This window comes from Mus pahari, chromosome 2 (genome assembly GCF_900095145.1).
Source record: "Mus pahari chromosome 2, PAHARI_EIJ_v1.1, whole genome shotgun sequence".
In the NCBI taxonomy this organism is placed as follows: Eukaryota; Metazoa; Chordata; class Mammalia; order Rodentia; family Muridae; genus Mus; species Mus pahari.
This window is the reverse complement of record NC_034591.1, coordinates 20,445,904-20,460,872: the sequence shown is the minus strand read 5'-3', so window position 1 is coordinate 20,460,872 and position 14,969 is coordinate 20,445,904. Positions and strand designations below refer to the sequence as shown.

General features: G+C 46.4%; 1 protein-coding gene across 1 annotated transcript in view; it reads right to left on the bottom strand.

Annotated features, from left to right (window-relative positions):
• Actr3b (actin related protein 3B) overlaps nucleotides 1-14,969 on the bottom strand; it is a 95,714-nt gene that overhangs the window by 18,045 nt on the left and 62,700 nt on the right. The window contains exons 5-9 of the mRNA XM_021190294.2: nucleotides 10,911-11,006; nucleotides 8,590-8,697; nucleotides 4,251-4,394; nucleotides 1,694-1,867; nucleotides 1,018-1,110 (exon numbers count right to left, since the gene is read on the bottom strand). Coding sequence (XP_021045953.2) covers nucleotides 1,018-1,110; nucleotides 1,694-1,867; nucleotides 4,251-4,394; nucleotides 8,590-8,697; nucleotides 10,911-11,006 — 615 coding nt within the window. The remainder of the gene's footprint in view (nucleotides 1-1,017; nucleotides 1,111-1,693; nucleotides 1,868-4,250; nucleotides 4,395-8,589; nucleotides 8,698-10,910; nucleotides 11,007-14,969) is intronic.

The following is a 14,969-nucleotide window of genomic DNA, read 5'->3' as shown; positions in this document are numbered from 1 at the left end:
TGCACATGTTAGCGGAGGATGAAGGCTCGATGCACACATGCACATGTTAGCGGAGGATGAAGGCTCGATGCACACATGCACATGTTAGCGGAGGAAGAAAGCTTGATGCACACATGCACATGTTAGCTGAGGATGAAGGCTCGATGCACACATACACATGTTAGCGGAGGATGAAAGCTTGATGCACACATGCACATGTTAGCTGAGGATGAAGGCTTGATGCATACATGCACATATTAGCTGGGGATGACTTCTGTTCTTGCTTGCCAGCTGTCAGCCATTATCCTTTTCATGTAATAATGACTAGATTTCTCTCATTTCAGTCTCATAATTCCAGACAATCAAAGAATTTTGAAAAACTCCTCCACGTGTATATTTGTACTTACTGCCATGCTAACCTCAGCACTGACCCTAAATACCCAGCAAAGAGTAAGAGGGGTTCCCAGCCAGCCTGAGCAGGGCAACCTTCTTCTTTCAATTGGTGTGCATGGCTCAGGCTGAGTAACTCAATCCAGCTTGACAGTCAAGACAAAAAAACAGCTCACACCAGGCATGGAGACACAGGGTTTGAAACCCCAGTGCTAGGGAGGGGGAGACAGGAAAGTCACGGTCTGCGCTCAAGCAGAGGAGGGGGGGACAGGAAAGTCACGGTCTGCGCTCAAGCAGAGGAGGGGGGGGACAGGAAAGTCACGGTCTGCGCTCAAGCAGAGGAGGGGGGACAGGAAAGTCAGGGTCTGCGCTCAAGCAGAGGAGGGGGGGACAGGAAAGTCACGGTCTGCGCTCAAGCAGAGGAGGGAGGGAAGGGAGGAAGAAGAGAGTTCTAAAAGTCCCTCTGTTGGCTGTGTCATTCCCAGCGTCCCACTCCTCCCCTCTGAGTCAAAGTTCTCAGTTATACACAACTGGAACGCGCACCGGGAGCAGGAAAGCAGTGCTGAAGACATGCTTCATGAGCAGCTAACAACTACGGGCCTTTAATGTGGGAAGGAAGTCAAAGCACCTAGCCCAAGAAGCTTATACCTTATACAGCGGCCGGCGCACATCGATGGGACAGCTCTGTATGACGTCATCAACAACATCCGAGATGGACTCCATAAAGTCTGGGTTGGCAAACTATATTTTATACAAATATGAAAGTAACATTATACACTTTCTCAAACAACACAAACTATTTTCAAACAAAATGTTAAGACTTCATTTTTACTTTTAGTTATGTGTGGGGGTGTGTCTGAGTGTGGGTTTGAGCATCTGAGTGCAGTGCCCACAGAGACCAGAAGAAGACGGTTTATCCCCTGGAGCTGGAGTTGTGGATAGTTATGAGCCGGTTCACCAGCTGGGAGTTCGCTGATTTTACAGGGACAGTCACAAAACACTCATCTTAGTGTCACTGTCACACAGGGTCAATGCACACAGTCCTTGAGATTAGTGGCTCTTTATTACCTCAGGTCCCTTGAGATCAGTTTCAAATCCACTTCTATTGCTCTTCAGAGATCTTCCTCATGCCCAGGATAACCCCAACGTTAACTGTTAAAGCGGGGAAGCCTACAGCAAGGCACACCAGGCAACCGTGCTGCAGAGGGAACCACCATGTGAAGCCACCTTGCTCACTGGGTCCCTTTACTGGGACCTGCTCCTTGTGCACACTGGGGGGCAGCAGCGCTCCACATACACTACTCAGCACACTCAGACATCTTACCTCAGGGTGGAAGAATATTTCTGGTCCCAGGAACCTTTCATAACCAACATCTAGAATGAACTTCTTCTGGTTGATGGCATTGATCCCTGTGTACTGTTTGATCCACTTCCGGGGATCTATATCATACTTAGCAAATTCTTTGACAATATCTGGGCAAATGTAACAGTACTTCTCCTGTAAGTACACAAAAAGACATGGCCAAAGCATTGATAAGTACCAATGTCTCTGCCCTCTGACAAATACACAGGAACCCACCTCTTACAGACACCTCTGACTTATCTCTGCCTATACTGTAACTCGTGTGTGGTTGAACCATCAAGCATGTGTCCTGCTGTCTTTCAGCTTAAACATGACTACACTTGAATAGGTAAGTCTGTTTTCTCTGCAATGGTTACACATCACTACCATGTTCTCCCTTATTCTGCTGCCATACTATCTGAAATAATATCTATCTTTAAAACATCTGCTCCTTGTCTCCACCCAGGCTTCGCCTGTCCCCTCAGACTCTCTGTCAGGTGCCAGCCTCACTACTGTCCACGAGACCAGCAAACTAAGCTTGGCCCATTCTAGAATGCCAACTGCATTCTAAAGAGAGAGAGAGAGAGAGAGAGAGAGAGAGAGAGAGAGAGAGAGAGAGAGAGTGTGTGTGTGTGTGTGTGTGTGTGTTTGTGTGAGTGTGTGTGTGAGTGTGAGTATGTGAGTGTGTGTGAGTATGTGTGTGTGTGAGTGTGTGTGCGTGTATGTGTGTGTGAGTGTGTGTTTGTGTGAGTGTGTGTGTGAGTGTGAGTATGTGAGTGTGTGTGAGTATGTGTGTGTGTGCGTGTGTATGTGTGAGTGTGTGTGTGTTTGTGTGAGTGTGTGTGAGTGTGAGTATGTGAGTGTGTGTGAGTATGTGTGTGTGTGAGTGTGTGTGTTTGTGTGAGTGTGTGTGTGAGTATGTGAGTGTGTGTGAGTATGTGTGTGTGTGAGTGTGTGTGTGCGTGTGTGTGTGAGTGTGTATGTGTTTGTGTGAGTGTGTGTGTGAGTGTGAGTATGTGAGTGTGTGTGAGTATGTGTATGTGTGAGTATGTATGTGCGTGTGTGTGTGTGAGTGTGTGTGTGTTTGTGTGAGTGTGTGTGTGAGTGTGAGTATGTGAGTGTGTGTGAGTATGTGTGTGTGTGAGTGTGTGTGTGTGCGTGTGTGTGTGTGTGCACACGTGTACCTAAGGGAATGCTATCTGTCCTCCTGTTAAATGTCTGCTTGATTCCCTGACCTTGCTGGTTAGGTATTCTAAGTCAACTGATCAACCCTGGAGATGCACAGTTGATGAAAAACTTAGATCCCTCTCAGAGGCCATCTAGCTCAGAGTCAGACACTAGGCAACTGAAATAAGCAAATGTCATGACATCAGTTGGCAGCTACTGTAGAATAAGAGGAGAATCAGGCAAGAGCACTGGGGTTGCCAAGAGATGGCTCTCACTGAGAAGAGGGAAACAAAGGCTGAGGGGAAACCTTGGAAATATTTTAGTCTACAAAGAGGTCTGAGGACATCTTTTCAAACCTCTCCCCACCATGGAAGGACCAGCTTTACCCTTTTGCTTAAGGACTTCAAGTCTCCCCAGTCCTGGGAAGGCCATGACCATAAGGGAGGGACAGGTGGCATTTTTTCTGTAGGAGCCAGTCCTCTATCTGTTCCATCCCAAAAGGATTGTTCTTAACTAGCATCAGCCAAAATTCAGAAATCTTGTCCCCTGCTTCTTTGAATTCAACCAGCCTCCAGAGATGCTTGGCTGAGAGGAAACAGCAGGAGAGTTACCCCTCTACGCTGCAACTCAGAACCTGAGCTGTGTAAGGTCACATGTCATACCCCACCTCAGGCCCTTCTCCAGATTCAAACAAAATCCTCCTTCCTCTCGATATATGATAACGAGTCTTGAACACTCAGGAATCTCTTGCATTTTGATTTTTTAAATATGTTTTAGCTTTGCTAGCAGAGAAGAAAAATTCCTTTTAAAGGTCTGTAACTGCCATGCCCACACCAATATGAAGATAGGTGAGGTCAAGTACACTCTCTAAATAATGACCTAAGAGTCACTTTGCTCTTTTGTTACTAAGTTCACATTTTCCCATCACTGTTCTAGCATGTAACTGAGGTCTGGAGGCAGGCGGATGGATTCTGTTTAAGGACCCTGAGATCTAGACTGGCAGGGTTCTGAGGTGTGCTCTCAGGACACAACGCAGGCAGATACCTCTGGATTCCTGACGGCTACTGCTGCGCCTCGCCTCCTGATTCTAAACGGAAGCACGGAGGGAGACGGGGAAGCAGCATGCAGCTAATTGAAGGTTTGGTTTAATTAGGCTCCAATTAAATGATGCTCTACTCCACACACCGGTGGCTCAACACCAGCTAGCAAGCCGCTCTCTGTGCAGGAGGGCACACTGAGCCTCGAGTCCCCAGCACACTAAACAACCAAATGGCAAAACAACCAAGGCCCACACTCTCAAGGGACAGGAAGGGGACCGTCCAAGCACCATCTCCCTCACCCCCAAACCAGCCAGGTTCCCTTCTGTTTTTACCTTGATGGCTTTTGCGGTTTCCAGTGACTGCTCAGGAGGGATTCCCACCTCCCTCTCCCTTAGCAGCTGTTGAATGAAATACGTAATATCTCTACCTGCAATTGGGATGTGTTTGATGCAGCTTCCAATTACATAACCTTCTGCCTGGAGAGGAGAAAGGAGAGGAGAGGAGGCAGGAGAGCCATGTCAGTAACCACCATCCAGAGCCCGAGCACTCAGGAGGTCCTCACCCTCACCTTCCCAGATGCCCGCCCTTCTGAGCACTGAACTAGCATTTAATGGCTCCCATTTATAAGGTTCAGTATCTAAGGTCTTTTTAAATGGCAGCATCTGAAGTTCCATTAACAGTTAAAATCCTAAATGACTCCAATAACCTGAATCTCCATAAGCAACCGAAATGTTTCCATTCGGAACATGTAGGCAACGACACAGGATTGTTCATTTCTAAAAGGTGCTGCTGCCGAAAGAAGAGCTAACCTGCCAGTAATGCTTTCCACTAACCAGACAGAGCAGGCTTTGTCTGTGCACTGTTGAACCACCGATGAAGCTCCTCCTAACTCAAAGTTAGCAACTGTGGAAAAGCTCAGAGGACTGTGATTCCCCAAAAGCCTGGATCCAAACCCTGGATCAAGGATTCCAACCTCCATCCCTAGTGTGGAGCAAATACCCTGAGGGCATTTATAGTGTCTATGAAATAAAACCCCGCCTGTCACACATGGGCTTTAATGGCAGATACTAAGTATTCAAGAAATGGCTCTGTTCAGCACATTGAAAGTGATTCAAAGAAGCTAACCAACCAGTGCTAGCTTAAGACCAGTGCAACTTAGGATGTAGATTCTCCCTGATGCCTTTCTGGGCTACTAAAGGCATGTCTGTGAGGGGCCTGTGGGAGTCCACAATAACTCTGCTCTCAGCTAGCAGGAGTGCCTAGAGTTCACCTGCCTACAGCAGTGATGGGCCCAAAGTCCCCTCACTGACCTTCTGTGGGCACACTCTTGCCACAGCAGCCACAAGCCTGGCCAGCATCCAGCTGAGGCAGAGACTCAGGTGTGGGGACGCTGGTGATAAGTTTCACAGCTAGCACTTTGTGGTCTCTGTGCCACAGGGCGCAGGAGAAAGAGAGGACATGAAGATGAACCACAGCGTCACTGTGTGTGTGTGTGTGTGTGTGTGTGTGTGTGTGTGTGTGTGTGTGTGTGTGCGTGCGCGCGTGCGCGATATTCATCAGCACAGGCACAGTCAGAGCCATGCTAAGCTGTAAGGATCACCTCCCCAGTTCTCCTGGGCTCCTCCCCCACTCTCCTAACTTCTAGATGAAACTTTGGGCCTTTCTGCAAAGTGTAACTATTTGTAAAATAGTTTTAGAGAAAAGGTATGTACAATTGATTAAACATTAGCTTCTAACACATGGAATCTTCCCAATCGTGCCGTAAGACCCACATACACCATTTCCTAAAGCGAGCATTAAGAAGGCGCTTCAGTGTGCTTCGCACCCAACAGCAAGCAGGACAGTCACCACCATGTCACTTTAGATCACACACCATGATTTTAGGTGATTATTTTTCATAGAATGTTTGACCACACAGAAAAGGTATCATTAAATGAATGGGTAAAATACAACTTTAGTATTATTTATATTGTTAGAACACAAACTAGACATAAGATATTCTCTGTGTGTGCATGTGTGTTTTAACCAAAGCTTGAGAAGCTATGCAGCTTATAATGTGATTGTCTAGATGGGTTCATGAGTAATTTTGTTCTCTTAACTTTACCCAGATTTTCAGTAACAAATTAATTTTTGTAAATGGGAGAAGAACCTAAAGTAACAAACAGTGAAAATAACAAAAACCCTTTCTCTCTGGACCTGGGCTCTATGTGAATTGTCTTTTCTGCCTACCATACACTTTCTAAGTGACCCTTGACCCTGGGAGAAGTGAACAAGTGATGGAAGAACCTCTGCTCACCCTCACCCGCGGTGTGGAGATGATGGAGAACTGATGCAGGCAGACCTGGGGCTCCAGCACCCGGAGCTGAGGATCAGAGAAAAGGCCAGAGTGGCAGCACCTTCTCCAGCAACTCCCACAGAGCCAGCCTCTGAGACGGCTCCGAAGGGTCCACTCCTCCCACGAAGAGGACGAGTGGGCAGGGGAACAAGGCTGATAGGGACCATAAGGCCTTTCCTGGCCCTAGCCTTTCAGTAGACACGAAAACAGCAGGAGAGGAGGCTCATCTGTCTTGCTTGGCCTTAGCCAAGTTGGGTTTTGTTGTTTGTTTGTTTGTTTGGTGTATATACACACACATGGACATGAAAGTAGAAGATGTTCCACTTTGTGAAGCTGGTTGACACAGGTCTCATGTATCCCAGGTTAGCCCTAAGCTCAGTATAAAGCCAAGGATGACCTTTCTCTTCTGAATCTCCTGCCTTCACCTTTCCAATGCTGGAATTGCAGGCTTCTGCCACCCCACTCAGTTTTGGATCTTTTAACACTCTTATTTGCATTTTAAAATTACATTTAGGAGGATGGAGAAATGGCCCAGCGACTAAGGTCATATACTGCTCTTGCTGCGGACTAAGCTCTGTTGCCAGCACTGATATCGGACAGCAGACAAAATAACAAAATAACCAGGGGTTCCAATGCCTCTGGCCTCATGGGGGAACCTGTATTCACGTGCACAAACCCATACAAAGACACATACACATCATTAAGTAACTTTTTTTTTCCAAAACTTATTTAAGGGTTGGTAGAATAGCTTAGCAGATAAAGGTGCTCAGCCTGAGTTTGATCCCTGGAGTTCACATGATAGAGAAAAGTGATGCCCACAAGATCATATGACTACTGCATATGATCATGGCATGCACTACACACACACACACACACACACACACACACACCCTCTCAAAGTAACAAAAACAAGCTACAAAACTTCATATAATTTATGTGTGTGTTATAACTATGGTTAAGGGGCTGGTGGGATGGCTCAGTGGGTAAGAGCACCCGACTGCTCTTCCGAAGGTCGGGAGTTCAAATCCCAGCAACCGCATGGTGGCTCATAACCATCCGTAACGAGATCTGACGCCCTCTTCTGGAGCGTCTGAAGACAGCTACAGTGTACTTACATATAATAAATAAATAAATATTTTTAAAAGAAAAAGGAAATAACTATGGTTAACATAAATAACTGTGGTTAACACCGTAACTATGGTTACTGAGCAAATCTGAAGGGGATGATCATGCCCGACTGACTTTCTACGGACACTAGTTGATTTTTTAAATAATTCCTTTAAATAATCCCTTGGAAACAAAGGAAAGACGAAAAAGCCTCCTGCAGTGACTTCCTAAGGATTTAAGGCCCAAAGGTGGCAGCATACAATCAAATGAGAACTCTCCCTCTGCTCTTTAACTCATTCAGAGGCAAGAGCAAGTTCTCCAAGGCCCCAGGTGACCAGAGCCTTTCACCGACCCTCAACTTTGACATCCAGAATGGTGTAAAACTGCAGCAGCTCAGAATGATGAGTGTCTTAGTTAGGATTTCTATTACTGTGAAAACACCATGACCATCGAAACTCTTAAAAGGGAAACATTTAATTGGGGCTGGCTTACAGTTCAGAGGTTTAGTCCATTATTGTCATGGTGGAAGCATGGTGGCCTGCAGGCATACATGGTGCTGAAGAGGGAGTTGAGAGGTCTACATCTGGCTCCTCAGGCAGCAGGAATAAATAGCCCCATAGGCCTGGCTTGAGCATCTGAAACCTCAAAGCCCACCCCGCAGAGATGTACTTCCTCCAAAAGGCCACACCCCCTAATAGTGCCACTCCCTATGGACCATTTTCATTCAAGCCACCACAATGAGCCAGGACACTCACGTGACACTCATGGGAATACAGCAGAAGCCTGGCCAAAAAAAAAGCACGTGACTACATAATTTGCTCCATATTTCAAAACCACCAAAGGCACAAACAGAGCCACCTTTCGAACTCTTTCTCACCTTCCTGGACTCTAAATTCACATTGCCAAGGCTGGCATGGTGACATAGACTTTTAATCCCAGCACTTGAGAGGCAGGGACAGATAGATATCTGTCAGTTCAAGCCAGCCAAGAAGATCCTATCTCAAAATAAAAAGAAAGAAAGAGAAGGAGGGATGGATGGATAGAGGGAGGGAGGGAGGGAGGGAGGAGGGAGGGAAGGAGGGAGGGAAGGTCCCATAGCTGTTTCTACTACACCACACAAAAGGTGGCATGTTACTTGAGTAGGCTGACTTTTGATTTGCCTTTTCATTTCTTCTCTTATCCCAGGCCAGGTTAAACCTCAGATTGTAAAATAAGAACCCCGTGCTTACCACTGGGATAACATGGGTGACACCGTCTCCGCTGTCTATAACTATCCCCGTTAGTGTGCGTTCACCAACTTGCCGGGATGTCCAAGAGGCTGCCAGAGCCAGCACTGCCTAGAAAGAGAGACATTGAACAGCCACTGAAGAGAGGCATCGCGCCCGGGAAGATCAGAAGCCATTGCTCAGCTGGTCTCAGATCCTGCAGGGAACTCTTTCTTACTTAATAAATTCGAGAAACTTCCCTTTCCCGACCCCACATCTCCTAAATTACAATTCTTACTCAGCCAACTGGCATGCCAGCTTTCACTTCAAATGAAGGAGTCAATTTTCAACAAAAACCTATAAAGTTTTACAAACAAAATCAATGAAATGGAATCCTACTGCTAAATCATAAAGTTTAACTTCTAATCTGCTCGTGGTCCAAGCACAGCCACAAACACTGCAAGGTAAGGCCCATGGAGCTGTTTGTTTGTTTGTTTGTTCAGGAGTTGGTGGTTGAAGGCAAGGTCTCACGTAACCCAGGCTCACTGTGTAGCCAATGGCCTAAGCCCTGATCTTCCTGCCTCCAACTCCAGAGTATTAGGAATTCAGATGTGTGTAACCATATACCAGGCTTGGGATCAACCCCAGGGTTTACGCTGGGCAAACACTCTACCAGCCCGCATGGAGCTCTTCTCTAACAGATAATGAGGGCCACCCCCATCCAGAAAGTCTCATCTGACAGATACAAGACAGCAGTTCTCAGCCAAAGGCAACTCTCTCCTCACAGACCAGTTGGCCACTCCTGCTGCCATTGCTCACAGTCACGGTTTGTCAGAGGCAAGGAGGCTGTGTGTGTATGGGGGGGGGGGGCTGCTGCCCCACACTCTGCAGTGCACAGGACACCCACAGCAAGGAACTGTCCAGCCGAAAGTCAGGCCAAGGCAGAACACAGGAGTTCACTTTTAAAAAACATGTGATTGTTAACAGTGCAACACTTGCCTCACCCTAAGCAGCATAGAAAAGGCCTTCTCAGCATTAATATTAATTTTCTGAGTTGATACACAGTTAAAGATATTTTGGTTTTACAAAATGTTAGATTGACATTGTGGCCAGATACCAAATTATGTGGCTGCCCTTCCTGCCATGGAGACTCTAAGTATGGCATGCGGATCATCTTAAGAACCAGTAGTTTTTGTGGAACATTGGGGAACACACTTGTCATCAAAGAGAGTGAGACAGGAACATCACCCTGAGTTTGAGGCCACTGTAGGCTATAGTCTAAATAACAATAATAAGTTCAGTGTTCCTGAGTACCTTCCAATTCTATACAGTGTATGTATCTGGGAGAGAAGAGAATTAATAGGTTTCAGCTGGGCAGTGTGGAACACGCCTTTAATGCCAGCAGAGGCAGGCAGATCTCTGTGAGTTTGAGGCCAGCCTGGTCTACCGAGTGAGTTCCAGGTCAGTCATGGTTACACAGAGAAACCTTTATCTCAAAAAAGGACAAAATAAAAACTAATGATTCTAGATTTCACCTGTAAGAATGGTTGGAGCCTTTGCTGTGTCAAGAGGCACTATGACTGAACATGAGGAGACAACAGTACAGCACCCCCAAACTGCATCTCCCCGGGGGACTCTTCTCTCATAGAAGGAGGTAATATTAGGCAGGAATTTTGGGGAAAGATGCATCTGAGTTACTCCTCAAAACTCCAACCAACTTCTTCATATACAACCACTAAAGCAACAATGAGACTGTAAGCCAAGAAAAAGCTTCAAAATGAGCTCCGAAGGGCCTCTCCGAAGCCAGAGTGCACAGAACTAATGCAGCCTAAGCCTAGGGTTCTCCTGAGGCACTGACTTTGTTTTGGCTTGGTGCTTGTTTGTTTGTTTGTTGTGTTTTTGAGACAGGATCCCACTCTGTAACTCAGCCTTGCCTCAGAACACAAATCTATCCCGGGTGACCTCCCGCCNCCCCNCCCCNCCCCCCCCCCCCCCGTGGCAGCATGAGGCTTGAGACCCCTTCCTAGGGCATCTTGTTCCCATGGATTTTGGGGCGTCTGTGCTTTTCACTTTCACCTTTGTTAGGTTTGTTTTGTTTTTTCTTACACTTAACAGTGAGGCAAAGTAAGTGTGAGAAATTTAAAAGAAAAGGAAAGAAAGAAGACCTCTGCATCTCTAACGTGTCACCCAAATGAAAACACGTGAGATTCTTCACAGGAAAGCTGTAGCGCCGGACCGATTTTACTTCCGTGGTAGTTATAGTGTGGCCACACTGAGCCAGACTGAGCACACATGACCTTGTCAGAATCACAAAGATAACAATGTGGGTTGTTTTTTTTAATTACCTGTACTGCAATGTAGAGTCCTGGTACATTAAATGATTCAAACATGATTTCTGCAAGGTACTCTCTGTTTTCTGGTGTGTTCAGTGGAGGTTCTGTCTGTAAGAAAACATTAACTAGATCAGAGTTATAAAAAGGCTAACCTACATATACATTGGCCAGAGTATTCTATAACTCCCTAGTTGCCAAGATGGGCCTCACTGAAGGTGGCTAGTTAAGGGAGCCCACTCTGGGTCTTCACAGCTTTGACGGGAACCTTGAAAGCAGGGTGGGGCTTTGCTCTCATACCTCACCCAAAGGTCAAAGTTCAACAAGTCAAAGAAAAGGAAGAGTTCATTCATCACCTACATCACATTCAGCCACCCTGAAACAAGAACCCTGGTGCATGATGACATCAAAGGCAACAGAATACAGACAGGAGTGAAGCCTCCTGCCGCTAGCCACCCCCCCCCCCCTGCGCCTGGACCACAGACAGCTGAGCCCTCCAAAGAAGAGGCAGTGGCCAGGCAGAAGCTCCCTCTCACTGTCATGGCAGCAGCAGTAGCAGGCTCAGCCCACTACACTCCAGGATGGCCACCATGTTCCCCAGGCAGTGACCCCTGGGCATACCAAGCCCACACTCACACATGCACTGAAAGCAAATGCTAACATTCAACATTATGTAAAAATGCTAAAACAAAGAGAAAAGTAAATGAAACACACACACACACACACACACACACACACACGGGAAGCAGCCTACGATACTCCAGACCTGAAATTCTGGGCACCAACCTGATGTCACAGTGACCTTACATGACAGGTGTCAGTTAATACACAAGTACACTAAAAACACAGTATAAAACCATCCTCGGGTTGTATGTACAGATCCCTGTGAAACACAAATACATTTAGCATTTAGACCTCAGTCCTCAGCCCATGGTATCTCATTACGTATGTTCAAGAATTCCAGACTTCAAAAGCTTCAGGCTGCGCACATTTTGAGGAGTAAGGGATAGTGGTTGTATACATAGCGTGACATGGAAAAAAGCAGATGAGGATCTTGAAAGAGTCTCAGCAAGTCCTGAAACCTTTTAAAAACAGTAACTCGCATAAAATAGGATGAAAATCACCAAACAGCAGAAAAACTAAAACAAGGCGCTGCATTCCTCCAAAGCAATAAAGCTCTACAGCTTATATTTATGTAAACTACAAAAATAAATGAAAATGATCCGGGCCTTCTGGCAAAAAGTCCTTTATTCTGAACTCAACTGGGGGTCCCCTATAGTCCATGCATTAAGGCCCTAAACCCACAAACCTGCCCTCCCTCTTTCTCTCCTTCCTCTCTTCTTCTCTCCTTCCATCTGCCTCTCTCCCTCCCTTCTTCCTTACACACATTAGCATGGGGAAGATGCCAAGAAGGAACACAGCAAGAAGGCAGCATAGAAGGGCCAGGAAGAGGGCCCTCGCCAGGAGCCGTCCCAGAGAGTACCACCAGAGCCTTGAACCTGCAGCCTCCAAAACTAGGAAAACCCCACGCCTCTTGTTTGAACCACTTTGTCTGTGGTGTCGTCAAGGCAGCAGAGCACACCACTAACACTTCAAGCTGGAAAATAAAGCCTCTGACTTCAGCACGGTCACTTTAAGTCTGTGGTGCACAGAGTCTCCGCGACACGAAGGACAGCCCAATAATTTGGTATCTGGCCACAATGTCAATCTAACATTTTGCAAAATCAAAGTATCTTTAACTGTGTATCAACTCAGAAAATTAATATTAATGCTGAGAAGGCCTTTTCTAACTGCTCAGGCTGAGGTAAGCTAGAGACTGTATGTAATCACAACACTGCTACTGCTCGAGAATCCCAAATTAAACCCTAATGAGCTTTAAATAAAGAATGCTCAGAGCAAGCCCCCTCTCTGAGAGCTAGCTTTCATAGCTTAGGAAGGTGCAATGCAAGCTGGCAAAGGAGGCTAGCAATCAATAGTCCTACTCGACTGTGAAAATGCCTATGAACCACAATAATGGCCAGCCCCTCAAGACAGTCCGAAATAGTAGTTCTCAGACTTGCTAGTAACCGATCGGACCTAAGGCTTTCTCGACAGCCTGGTACTGACCACCCAGCCAACCTGCTGGGGCCAGAGAGGCCGTGGGGCGAGAGGAGAGCCTATTAATGCTGCTTCACTAGACCAGCACAACTCCCAGCAGCTATCGACACATTTATTCTCATGCTCATAGGTAAGTGTAAATCTCATCTGGCATGGCCAATCTCATGCCAATTTGACACACAAGCCAGAGCTATCTGAAAGAAGAGAATCTTAATGGAGAAAAGGCCTCCATGAGATCCAGTCCTAAGGCATTTTCTCAATTAGTGATCAGTGGGGGAGGGCCCAGTCCATTGTGGGTGGCGCCATCTCTGCATTGGTAGTCCTGGGTTCTGTAAGAAAGCAGGCTGAGCAAGCCAGGGGAAGCAAGCCAGTAAGCAGTGCATCGTCCCTCCATGGCCTCTACATCAGCTCCTGCCTCCAGGCTCCTGCCCAACTTGAGTTCCTGTCCTGAGTGCCTTCAATGATGAACAAACAGTATTGTGGAAGTGTAAGCTGAATAAACCCTTTTTCTCCCCAACTTGCTTTTTTGGTCATGGTGTTTCGTCACAGCAATAGAAACCCTAAGACATCAGTCCTCTCAGAAGTGTAGCTTGGTAGGAGACAGAGACCACCACAGAAAACCACAATTAGTCAAAATAAAATGAATATCAGGTCATGAGGTGCCCAGATGCAACAAACACAACCCAAGGCTCAGGGAACATGAGAGAAGACAGGATAGAAAGATCATAAGGGTCCAGGAAGTCTGCTTTGAGACTACAAAGCAGTCTCCTAGGAATGACAGGGAAGCTTTTCACCCATGGTACTTAAACAAAACCAATACACATGCCAATGTGGAAGGCCACGGCGCTCTACCCTAGACCCCAGCCAACGGCGGCTAAGGGAGCCCTGCTGAGAGAGAAACCATTAGACTTTCCCAAGGATGAGTCCCTGACTGATTACACACTGCTGTGTGGTCAGCCCTAAAAATCATGTACATAAAAGCAGTGCTAAATGGACTCAGCAGGTTATACTTATATATCTATGTGTTTATATAATAATAATAATAATAATAATAATAATAATAATAATAATAATAGAGGTAATGAATTTGAGAAACAGTGAAGGGGTTGGAGCAAAAGAACATAGAAGAGGCTGGAGGGAGGGAAGGAAAGAAGGAAAATGATATATTTTAATTAAAATTTATAATTATTAAGAAAAGAATGCTCTATACATAGAATAAAATGGTATGTAGAGTTGGGCATAGTGGCACATACCTTTTATGCCAAAACTCAGGAACTGGGGCAGACAGATCTAAGAGTTTGGCAGCAGTCTGGTATAGCTAGGAGTTCCAGACAGAGCTACAGAGCTATGGAAGACAGAACGAGCATGAGACAGAGAGGAGCCAGCTGCTGGCTATCCAGTCACACAATAATTACCATGACCGGCTGCTGGCTATACAGTCACACAGCTATTACCATGACCTGATGGCTATACAGTCACATAGCTATTACCATGACCTGCTGCTGGCTATACAGTCACACAGCTATTACCATGACCTGCTGGCTATCCAGTCACACAGCTATTACCATGACCTGCTGGCTATCCAGTCACACAGCTATTACCATGACCTGCTGCTGGCTATCCAGTCACACAATAATTACCATGACCGGCTGCTGGCTATCCAGTCACACAGCTATTACCATGACCTGCTGCTGGCTATACAGTCACACAGCTATTACCATGACCTGCTGTTGGCTATACAGTCACACAGCTATTACCATGACCAGCTGGCTATACAGTCACACAGCTATTACCATGACCAGCTGGCTGTACAGTCACATAGCTATTACCAGGACCTGCTGGCTACACAGTCACACAGCTATTACCATGACCTGCTGGCTATACAGTCACACAGCTATTACCATGACCTGCTGGCTATACAGTCACACAGCTATTACCATGACCAGCTGCTGGCTACACAGTCACAAAGCTATTACC